The 12,166-nt window shown below is 52.5% G+C and overlaps 1 protein-coding gene across 3 annotated transcripts in view; it reads right to left on the bottom strand.

The window, feature by feature from the left end:
* NUMBL (NUMB like endocytic adaptor protein) overlaps nucleotides 1-12,166 on the bottom strand; it is a 300,123-nt gene that overhangs the window by 50,656 nt on the left and 237,301 nt on the right. For all 3 annotated transcript variants that reach the window (XM_069644461.1, XM_069644463.1, XM_069644462.1), the window contains one exon: nucleotides 9,437-9,511. In XM_069644461.1, coding sequence (XP_069500562.1) covers nucleotides 9,437-9,511 — 75 coding nt within the window. The remainder of the gene's footprint in view (nucleotides 1-9,436; nucleotides 9,512-12,166) is intronic.

The following is a 12,166-nucleotide window of genomic DNA, read 5'->3' as shown; positions in this document are numbered from 1 at the left end:
ATCCATGCCAGACCCATGCTGGAGAACAACAGTTACAGGTAAGTAACTTGTTCCTTCTCCAGCATGGGGTCTGGCATGGATTCACATGCTCATGAATAAAGAATACATAGCAGTACCCACATGCACAACCACGGGAGGTGGCAAAGGCTCAACATTAAGCATTACATCAAACTCAACATTAAGCAATTCTTACCTCCTCACCAGGCTCACCTTAGGCGAACAGATTGCGCAGCACTGCTTGGCCGACCCTGGACTCCTCCCTGGAATCCCGATCGACGCAGTAGAATTTCGTGAAGGTGTGCGTCGACCTCCACGTAGCAGCCCTGCAGATGTCCAGCAAGGGCACACCAGATAGGAACGCCGTGGTAGCTGCGATCGCTCTGGTGGAATGGGCTCTCGGACGGCCAGGCAGCGGTCGGTTTGCCAACCGATGACAGTACATGATACAGCCAGAGAGCCATCTGGAAATGGAGGCCTTTGAGAGAGCCTTCCCCTGATTGACACGTCCAAAGTTCACAAAACGTTGTGACGTCTTCCGAAAACACTTCGTGCCGTCCACGTAAAACTTCAGCGCTCTAGCCACTTCCAGCGAGTGCAAAGTCCTTTCGGCCGGCGACGAAGGCGACGGGAAGAAAACAGGCAACACCAAGGGTTCGTTGAGGTGGAAGTCCGATGGCACCTTGGGCATGAAGGAGGGGTGCGTCCTGAGCACTACCCTCGTGTCGTGAAAAGTCAAGTACGGGGGCTTGCAGGAAAGGGCCTGGATCTCTCCCACTCTTCGTGCAGAGGTGATGGTCACCAGAAACGCTGTTTTCCACGACAAGAACTTTAACGGAGCCGAGTGCAGAGGCTCGAACGGAGGTCCCATGAGCTTGGTCAGCACCACGTTGAGCTCCCACGCCGGGGCGGGAGCCTTTACCGGCGGGAACGATCTGAACAGGCCCTTCATGAATTCTTTCACCAGACGATGAGACCACAAAGACGTCCGCCCCGTGGTTCTGGTGTATCGGGAGATCGCAGCAAGATGAATCTTGATGGACGCGTGCGCCAGTCCAGCCTTGGCCAGCGTCAGAAGGTACGTCAGTACCTGGGGAGCCGTAATCCGTAGAGGGTTAATCTTCTGTGCGTGGCACCAGACAGAGAACCTCTTCCATTTGTGTCCATAGCATTTAAGAGTGGAGGACGCCCTGGCCTTTGCAAGAACCTCTCTGCAGTCGGCCGGTATGTCGTATCCTCCAAACTCTAACGCTGCAGGAGCCAGGCCTGCAAGTTCAGCGACTTCGGGTCGTGATGGAGGATGGCGCCTCCTTCCCTGGAGAGAAGATCCACGTCCACTGGCAGCTTGATTGACGGGGACGCTGACAAGTCCAGAAGGTCCGGGAACCATATCTGCCTCGGCCACGCAGGTGCGACGAGGATCATCCTGTACCGTGACCTCTTGAGCTGGTTGATGAGCCGGATCAGCAATGGCAATGGAGGGAACGCGTATAGAAACAGGCCCTCCCAGGGGAACGAGAAAGCATTGCCCATGCTCATCGGCTGGGGAAACCTGCTGGCGAACCTCCGGCACTTGGAGTTCGTCGCCGTCGTGAACAGATCGATCTGGGGTGTGCCCCACCGTCGGAAGAGGCCGTCCACTAGATCCTGCCGTAGCTCCCACTCGTGGCACGAGCGCAGCTCTCTGCTGAGCGAGTCAGCAATGGTGTTTTTTATCCCTGCCAGATGAAACAGCACCAGAAACATCCCTTGGGCGACAGCCCAATGCCACAGATCCTGCGCCTCCTTGGACAGGGCTGGGGATCTGGTACCGCCCTGCTTCCTGATGTAGAACATGGTGGTGGTGTTGTCGGTGAAGATCCTCACCACCTTGCCCTTGAGGGACGGTAGAAAGGACCTGAGTGCCCAAAACACTGCACGGAGCTCCAGGACGTTGATATGGAGGGACTTCTCCGTCGGAAGCCAAAGGCCTCTCCCGTGCAGATTTTCGGTGTGCGCTCCCCACCCTTCCAGGGAGGCATCCGTGGTCACTGTCTCCTGGTGGCTGGGGGTCTGGAAGTCCATGCCCGCTGTCAGATGCGTGCGGGTGCCCCACCACCGGATCGCTCGTCGGAAACTCTCGTCGAGTGTGATCCTCTCCTCGAAGCTGACCGTCGTCTGGATCCAGCGCGCGTCCAGGAACTCCTGCAATGGGCGCATCCGGAGCCTGCACAGGCGGATGAGATAAATGCAAGAAGACATCATTCCGAGGAGGGACTTGATGGACCTCACCCTGGCCGCGTCCGCGACCAGCATCCGCTGCACCTTGCCCAAGATGGCCCTCGTCCTTTCCTCCGACGGAGAGGCCAGAAGCGACACTGTGTCGAGCTTCGCTCCCAGAAACAATGCGTCTTGAGCGGGCACCAGGTGGGACTTGGCGTAGTTTATGGAGAATCCCAGGTCCATGAGCAGTTGGACGGTCCTTGCCGTGTGCTCCACGGCAAGCTCCTTCGTCTTTGCTCGGATGAGCCAGTCGTCCAGGTAGGGGTAGACGTGGATCCCCTCTCGGCGCAGCTGCGCCGCCACCGGTGCGAGGCACTTGGTGAACACCCTGGGTGCCGACCTCAATCCGAAGGGGAGGGCTCTGAACTGGTAGTGACGCCCTTGGACCACGAACCTGAGAAACTTTCGGTGTCCCTTTAGGATGGGAATATGGAAGTAGGCATCCTCCAAATCCAACGACGACAGGAAATCACCCTCCTCCAGTTGACCCAGGACGTGTTGGAGGGTGACCATCCGGAACTTCTGTGCCTTGATGAATTTGTTCAGTCGTCATAGGTCCAGGATGGGATGCCATCCTCCCGTCTTCTTCTTCACGAGGAAGTATCTTGAGTAAACTCCGGAGCCCCGAAGCCTCTTTGGGACGAGCTTGATGGCGCCCTTCTTGAGCATCGCCTTTACCTCCAAGAGAAGTTGAGGGACGTGATGTTCTTTCCTGGCCACAGGGGGGACGCGCGGGCACCTCTTTAGAAACTCGAGCGCGTGACCCTGAGCTAGGGCGTCCAGCACCCAACGGTCGGTGGAGATGGACTCCCACACGCTGACAAAGCTCGCCAGCCGGCCTTCCACCGGGGTGCTTCGGTGGGGGCCCGACCCCACGGCCGGTTCAGTCCTGCTTCGACGAGGCTTTGCCGCCTTGCCCTCCTTGGCGACGACAGCGGGGTCCGCCTGACTTGCCTCGTCCCCTGTAAGCTTCCTGTGACGACGAACGGGCCGCTTGACGGTAGGTGGAAAATCCGCCGCTGGAACCTTTGGAGGCACCCTGTTTGCCTCCGCCGCTCCGAAAGGGCGGCCGCCGTTGCTGGAGAACCCCGAGAGCCCGGGTCATCTCCGTGTCCGCCTTGATGGCTTGAAGGGAATCGTCCACTGTTTTCCCAAACAGGTTGTTTCCGTCGACCGGCATGTCCAAGACTCTGGTCTGCACGTCCTGACGGAAGTCAATAGCCTTGAGCCATCCACGTCGCCTAAGGCACACGCCGTTGCCAAACTGGCGAAATCCAGTGTCAGCGATGTCCGTCGCAATCGTAATGGCGTGGTCCGACGCCACCTCTCCTTCCTGCAAGATCTCTAGGGCTTCCGCCCTCTTGTCTGGTAGGAAGTCCAGCAGGGGGGCCAGTTTGTACCACAACTCCCTGTCGTAGCGGGCTACGATAGCCAAGGCGTTGGCTGCCTTAATCATCGTCGCTGCCGACGAGATGACTCTGCGTCCCATCGTGTCTAATTTCTTTCCCTCGCCGTCCGGCGGGGAGGTTGACGTAGAGGCCCCCCCCCGCTTTCTTCCTGGCCGCCGCGGAGACGACCGAGTCCGGGGTCGGCTGTGCCCGAAGGCACAAGGGGGCTGCGTCCGGGACCCGGTACTTCTTCTCGTACCGATCCCTTCTAGCCGGCGTCGTGGATGGGTTCTTGAGGAGGGCGAGGCCCTCATCCCAAATATCGTCTAGTAGAGGTACAGCGAGGACCGTCTTCCTCTTGGTCTCGAGCCGTTGATAAAGAAAACCTTCCTTCTTCTTCTCTTCCGGGCAGAGCTTGGATGCCCTGGCGATCATGGAGTGAAACGATCCAATCTCGTCGGGCGGGGAAGCCCGGGTGGGAGGTGACGACGGGAGATCCTCGTCGTAAACCTCGTCGTCTGTACCCGTCGCGGCCGTGTCAGTCCCCATATCATCCCCACGTGTCGTGAACGGGGAGGAGGGCTGAACAGGGCGCGATGGCTGAATCCTTCTTCTCTTAGGTTAGGGGGAGGGCTCTCAGAAGGGCCTGGCTCCGGGTCCCCCGTCGGGAGCGGTTCCTCCGTTGGTGGTAACGGCAGTCTCGTCCTTATCTCCGAGCATAAGGACTGTATAGCCAACAAAATGGCCGCCGAGTTGTCTTGCGGCACTGGTTGAGGGAGATCCGACGGGCGATCAGGAGCCCCGTCGGCATCCTCGACGCCCTCCTCGTCTTCCACACCGGGGTCCCCCCCGACAGTATGGCCTTCTTCCATGCCAGAGCCGTGGCCTAGGACTTCGATCAGCTCCTCCTCAGAGGTGGAGGCCGAGTCCACGACGACCTCCTGCCCCCCCTTTTTCTTCTCCGTCGGAGGTTTCACGGGGGTCCTGTCGATGGGCATGAAAGAGGACTCCCTCCGCGATGGCAGGGAGATTCTGGGCCCCGGGGTCGCCACCACTGGTGTAGCCTCAACAGGCTGAGCCAGGGCCGCCGCGACAGTCTCGATAGAGGCCTTGGCCAGATGGATCAAGGCTTTCACCACCTTAGGTGCGCTCACCGCCTTCTCCTTGGGGGGAGGGTCACCACCTCGTTCCCCCTCCAATGGGGCCCTAGGGCACGACTGGGGTCTCTACAGGAGTTTTGCCGGGTGCTCGGCCTTCCTCTTACCCAAGCCAGAGCGTTGGCTGTGGTTGATGGCGCCGGGGAGGATGCGCCCTGCCTGGCGCCCGTAGAGCCCGACCGTTCGGCGCTCCTGGTGCCAGCGGACTCGCGGTGCTTGGCCTTCTGTTGGACCCCCATCGCCGGGGCGCCCTCAAAGGTCTTAGAAGACCGCTCGGACTTCTTCTTCTCGCCTGACGGGCTCTTTCCTTCCAGCCAGTTGGCGAGACGCTGATGGCGGTCCTTCATGGTCCGCTCCGACATATTGCCGCAAAACGCACAGTCCTTCTCCACGTGCGTCTTGTCCTCATGTAGGCAGTAAAGGCAAAGGGAGTGTTCGTCCTCCTTAAAGACATTCTGAAGCTGGCATCCAGGGCAGACCCTGAACAGCTTTCCGGGCGTCGAGCTTCCCTTCTCCTGGGCCATGTCCGAGATGGGCCAGAGAAACTTCTGGAGTCCTCCAAAAGCGTGGCTCGACAAAATCTTCACCCTTGAGGGGCGTAGACGAATCCGACACGGGTCCCCGTTGATCGGATGAAGAAACGGTGGAGCTTGAGGCTCTTTTGACCGAAAAAGAGAAATTGTTCTGAGAAAAAACATGAAAAAATAGCACTAACGCTCGAGAGCAATAGCACGAGGATCCCAACACTTGAACGTGCGGTAAAAATCTGAAGATGGCTGCCAGAGGCAGGGCTTAGGTAGAGGGCAGTCATTGGCTGTGGTCATTATGACGCAGAGATCAGTGATTGGTTACTACTACGAAAGACAGATCAGAAACAAAACTGATACTGATTTTTTCTTTACCGAGGATTCCCAGCCTGACGACGGGGAATATTCATGAGCATGTGAATCCATGCCAGACCCCATGCTGGAGAACAGAAGAGTCCATTGTTTGCTTAAAAGGTTTTCTTAATGAATCACTATAAGACATGTTAAACATTTAAAATTGTGGACATTATGTTGTTCCCATAATTCCCGTTGCTTTTATGCAAATAGCCAGGATTGGGTTCTATATAGAGATACTTTTGTTGCACAACCTGGCTGGGGGCCATGCCCCTAGGCGCTGCCCCCTCTTTCCCAAAGCCCCGCCCCTCCTAAAAAGTGACGGTTCCCCCAATAAATGTTTTCCATTTCCAGCACTGATGTGGGGTATAGACGAGTGAAGCCGATGCGTACGCAAAAGGGGTACCAGCAGTGCTGGAAATGGGAGAACATTTACTGGGGGAACCCTCTCATCCTTGGAGGGGTGAGACTGTGGGGGAGGAGTGGAGTGCCATGGAGAGGAGGGGGAGGGCGGAACGAGGGGCGTGGTCCCAGGCCAAGTCATGCAATACAATATCTCTTCATAGAACACAACCCTGGCGATTTGCATGAAAGCAAAGAGCATTATGGGAACAGAAGTATGTCCAGCATTTTAAAATTGAAACATGTCTTATTGTGATTCAGTAAGAAACGCTGTTGAGCGAATAATGGACGTTTGGCTCAGCAGTTTTAATTGGTCACATTACTCACCCTAAGAAAAACATGTCTCTACATTGGAGGACATATATACCAGGCGGGACAGTTGCCCATGCCGGCGATTTGGCCGTGCTGCAGAGTCTGCTGAAAGCCACCTGCTCGTTGTAGCGCAGTCTGAGTGTTGGTCAGGGGACAGGGTGGCCAGATGGAGCTCTGTTGCAGAAAGACATCTTTTTGTCGTGTTCCGGCCATTGCCTGTGCCACTAATGGATATGGATCCGAGCAAGAGTGTTTGCTGCAACAGGTGAAGGAGAAGGCTGCCTGAGCCCAGGTGCTTTGAGGGCCATAGGTTCATTTTCAGCAGCACATTCAAAACAGGGAATGGTAAATGGTAGATGGCTGCAGATGCAGCTGCGAGCACGTTGCTGGGAATGCCCACTCTCCGTAGCATGACCCCTAAAAAGCGCGAATACTGGGGAGTACGAAATGAGAGGGATGCATAGCAAGCAGCATGCTGTGTGGCATGACGAGTACAAGCAGGTGGGGTTATTGTCTTTCATAGTGTGTCGAAGTCCTGATGGCACAATTGTAAAACCCAGAGGATGTTAGTGTAGGTTCGCATTACTTTGAACGCTTGTTTTTGTAGTTTTCCATGTTCTAGTGTTTCACCAGGAGCGCTATGTGGTCTAGAGATTGACTTGGCAAGAGTGCAATGCATGGTGTGGTAGCTAGCGAGTGTCAACGTGCGACTGAATGAGAGAGCCGAGTTATAATGAGCGCAAGTGACAGGGTTGCAAAGGAGAGTATTTGTGACGATTGAGGAGCAGTGATGGTGTAGAGTGGAAGAATATTTCAGAATAAATGTTAGCTTGGGTAACCAGTAAGGCTAGCGGGGGTGCGCGACAGTACCTGTGCAGAGGGACAAGCTGCATGACGAGGTAATCATTCAGCAGTGTTACTCCCAACTTGAAAGTGCACGGTCGACATAAGAACTATATGTTTCAAAACGTATGGCGCTGCCCCTGTCCTCGACCAAAGCCGGACATTCCGAAGCAGCATTATGGGTGCATGTCCATTTTAGGTGCGCCCTGTTGGTCGCGGCCCTCAGGGAGCTGGCATCTGCATGCTGAGATATTGTGCCTCGTTACAAGTTAGCTGGTCTGGATTTAACGGTGCCGGTAAAACTGTACCGGCACCGTTTTCCAGACCAGCTAACTACGACTTCTGTGACTGTGTGGTGTTACACCCGCCAGGTCTGATCTGGCAGGTGTAACGCCACCAGCCGCAGACAGACGTGGCAACACCGGCACCATTACCGCATGGTGCCGGTGTTTCTACAGCCCCCAAACAGCCAGTCCGATCGCACAGCGAGTAGGGCGCTCGCTTTGACATCTGTGCAGAGTCTGCTGATGCAGGTTTGAATCCTGGCAGGGCCAAACTCAGCCTTTCATCCTTCCGAGGTCGATAAGTGAGCACCACACACCATGGGTAATAATAAGCAGCGCTCAGATACCTGAGGGTTCGCAGCGCTATATAAATGCCAAATTATTATTATTATGGTTATTCCCATGGAGTCCTATGGGACTCCACAGGAATGGGGAGTAACGGAATGCCGGTTCTGAAATTACCCGACCACCACGGCCGTAATTCCAACAAGTCCGGAGCCGGTAAATCCCTACAGGCACGGCTATTGCTGGACTGGTAATTAGGGCCATTATGTTTTACTTGCATATACTATCACCAAAGCAAGTCAATATGCGGTGCTTTGGGTGACAGAATATTTAAGTAAAACAAAAATATTTGGGCACGAAGGTCCCTGCGCCAAAAGCGCCACTCCGAAACGGACGGCACCAAAGAGCTGCGGCCAAAACACGACGTAACGGTTCTCGGGATAGAAAGATTAAACAACTTGTGCTCTGGTGCCATCTGGTGGAGACTGCAACACTCTGCCGCGCTGATGAAAGTAATTTTACAGTCGTAACATTTTCAAAACCGTAAAAAAAAGTTTTTTTAAAAAGACAGACCGTCACATTTACGGATACTGTAACAGTCGTTAAAAATGTACATGATAAAATTGGCACGTTGAGCACACTAAACCCCCGTCTCAGGATACAGAAAAGGTAGGGAAAAAAGCAAGCACATTTATGTATCATGGATTCTGGATCATCCGTAACACCGCCACTGCAATGACCAGGCCTCGGGGAAGCTGGCTTTGTCAACAAACACATCAGCTATCTCAGATCTGATGAGAGAGGCGCCCCAGCGATCAACGGGGCGGCCCTGGGTCATCGGGGATGCCATCAGCCTGCTGGACTTTCTTTCAGGCAACCGTATTTGCAGGCTGGAGCTTGAAGACGCATATAGATAATGGGTAAAAGGCAAGGAGCCGATACAAGTGACCTTTTTAACATGAAGCCAGGTGGGCCTGAACAAGGTCACGCCCTGGCTCGTCACCGCTGCGGCAGGCGCTAGGCTCAAGTCGAGGGTACGCGCGGGTGGACGGCGTCCCCCAGGGTATTTTAGAGGCCATGTATAAAACCAGGCAAGTTGCTGTATAGGAAATTACGATTTTAAGCAGGACCTGGGGATTTCAACCATGGTGGCCAGGATCTAATGTCCCGCACTTCACCACTGCACCATATAAGCAGATTAAATACGGCAAACAACTAAAGGTGAAATATCATATTTCGGGAATGTCATACTCTCCATGGAAAACATGATCATTCTTGGGGTTCAAAACATGCACACTTTCTAACATGTTTTAAATCCCTATTAGAAGAAAATATCCTCTTGGTTTTTTGTGTGTGTGGATTTTGTGAAGGGCAAATGCCCATTTGTCCTGTGCAATTTGCATGGTTACACAAAGCCAATTGAATGAAATTTGCACATGTCACCTTGATAGGCTAATTTCTGGTGACATCACATCCCATTGCGTATGTTAATGAGTCCCTCATTTTTTTCCCCCCTCAGGACTTGAACCCTGAGGTCTGAACTATCACGGATGTCCACCGCTGACCTACTGCAAGGGCAACCCAAGGAACTGCAGCCGCAAGCAAGCCAGCCAACCAGCCTTTACCTTTGTTTTCTCGTCTACCACCCGCAGGCCATCGGCAGACACCCAGAGGATCGCCTTCACAGATTTCTTGCCGATCTGAAAAGCAGAGAAAACAATCCCAGTTTATTCGGATTCCATCCAACGATAGGCTACAGTACATTTGCCAACCTCCACCCCGCCCCGGCCCTCCATGGAATGGGGATCGTGATCATAAGAATCACCATATCTTGTTCTTTACATAGCCCTCACTCCCATTTCATAGCACTGCAAATGAAAGGTTCTACTATTGGCCAATTAATGCAACTCAGTTAAAAAAAAAAATTCAGGTTAAGTTATTTATGTTATTTGATATTTGTATAGCGCCTCCACCATTGCTGTGGCTTTGAAGCGCTGTGTGGGTTGGAAGGCCCTTCGGAAGATCATAGTCTGTGCAAACATAAACATTAAAAGATCATTGCATTCCACATGAACAGTCATTAGAATTAGCTGAATATTCAGTTACTAACAGAGTGGACTAGTTTAAAACATTATAAAAATCATGCAGCACATTTTGTTCAGATGCAGAGATGACTTTTATGTCAGTGACTATGTGACAGAGCGACAGAACTTTTCATGGGACTCGGAGGTATTCTATGCGTTGCAGCGCAAGACAGGGAATGGGCATTATAAGTAAATATAAAGTTTGGGCAAAGGAAGTGTGAACCCCATGCGCTAGCATTCAATGACATTTTAAAAACAAGAATTACTAATATGCACAGAAACCCTGCTGCGGGTATCAACAGAGGATGGAGCCTGCTGCCCAGTCAGCCTGGTTATTATAAGAAGTCTACCAAAACCTGGGCAACCGTTTACAGTCGAGGGCTCTGCTACAGGTTATGCCAGAACACCTGCATGCTGAATAACATGCAGATTACATGCACAATTGTCAAATATGTCGAAGATACATTCAATGCATATCCTCTTGTATGTTCCATTGGGTTATCGAGAAATGTCTATTCCTTGGTTTCAAGCTACTTCCATCATGAAATTTCTAAGTGTGCATTGCATAGGGCCTGCCATTGTTATTTTTAATCATTCGTCTGATATTTAATGCCTCAATTCTGCATATGAATGAGTTCTTGATGTAATTAAAATAAAACACGTGTCCCCTTTCCTGTTCTTTATACTTAAGTCCTGTTAAAACAAGTACTAACAAAGGAAAATGTTTCACTTTTTGTATAGGTATTATGTAATGTGAGGGGTCTTGTATAACAGCTGCCTGCCACTAATGGTGGCCTCACTGTGCTTGGCTATGTAAGAAAAAAAATATCAGAGATAAAGGGATAAGGAAACACTGGCAGGATTCCAACCGGCGACTGGCAAGCTTAACACCTATCACAGTTAAAACATGCTCCTGGCAGAGTCATTGAACTGCATACTGGTAAAATAGCCCAGTGGGTTAATGCGGTGAATACTTGCAATTTGACATCATGCACGGAATAGCCACAGCATCATGGTGCCTTGCGGACCATCTCACACAACAGTGGGCACCACCATACACACCGACCATACTCGACCAAGCCCCCAGACAAACATGCAGCACCTCCATGGACTTTGGGGCCTGTGTTGGGGCAGTGATGCACTCACGGTTCGACAAAGGGAGCGGCAGCAACACAAATGCCACTAACACCACAACACAAAGGTGTACAGTTGTTTCAGTTTATGGCAATTAAGCGTTACAAAAACGTCTAATTCGCCAGTGCAGTGTAATCATTAGTGCAGCGTGTGGGCGGCTTTGTCCCATATTGTAGAGAGGATCTAAAGCTACAACTGGACTGAACCCCTTGTACCGTTGGGCTGTGGTAAGGGAATTCAGAAATGCTACGCCCGCGCCACTCCCCATTGAGTGCTCCTCAGTTAAGTGAGAGACCCCCGTACAGTCTGTCACATAAAGCGGTGTAACTGGTCACTCGTAGCTAAACAGTCACTCGCCCCTCAAAGAAGTTCAATGTATGTGCCCCTCTTCATCCGACAGAGTCAATGTCAAGGTGGCACTTCCTTGGATTTATTGCAGCTAAAAGTGGGCCCTCCTTCTTTCAGATTTGCAGCCACATGTGGGGTGACCATACGTCCCAGTTTTGCCGGTACTGTCACGGAATTAGGCCCTCGGTCCTACTTTTAAAAAAAAAAATGTAAAACTCCCTGTGGCATTTTTTGTTTTTGAAAAGGGGCCATAGGCATAGGAGTAGGACTACCATAAATACAAATGTAGTCCTACTTCTATGTCGCTGGCCTTTTGCCGGGGGTGGGGCGGGGATGGGGTGCTCACAGGCACACTCCTCTCATTGGAGGAGAGTGCCAGGGAGGAGAGTTAAGCCGGGACCCGATTTCAGGATTTCGAAATCCGGTCCCGGCAAAAACCACGACTGTAGCAACCCACCTTGCAAACCCCGGACGGGGTTTTTAAAATTTAAAAACCCGGGACGGAGGACGATTTCCCTGGACTGTCCTGGGAAAACCGGGACTCTGGTCACCCTAACCACTGGCAGAATCACAGGCGTGACTGCATAAGTCGTCATTAGCCCAACAATTCAAAACCACATTAAACTAAATGATCATTATTAAAGCCAAACTGTTTTTCATTAAGTTGTCTAGGAGGGGATTCGAACCCACAACCTCTCTGTTAACAGCAAAATGCATTCACCGATTGTGCCGCAGAGAAGGCTCGTGCGAGGTCTTCATAGCAAGACTTGAAATAGAAATCCGAGCAAT

Source organism: Ambystoma mexicanum, chromosome 2p, assembly GCF_040938575.1.
Source record: "Ambystoma mexicanum isolate Mex_15411 chromosome 2p, UKY_AmexF1_1, whole genome shotgun sequence".
Lineage (NCBI taxonomy): Eukaryota > Metazoa > Chordata > Amphibia > Caudata > Ambystomatidae > Ambystoma > Ambystoma mexicanum.
The sequence above is the reverse complement of the archived record's forward strand: the minus strand, read 5'-3'. Positions and strand labels throughout refer to the sequence as shown.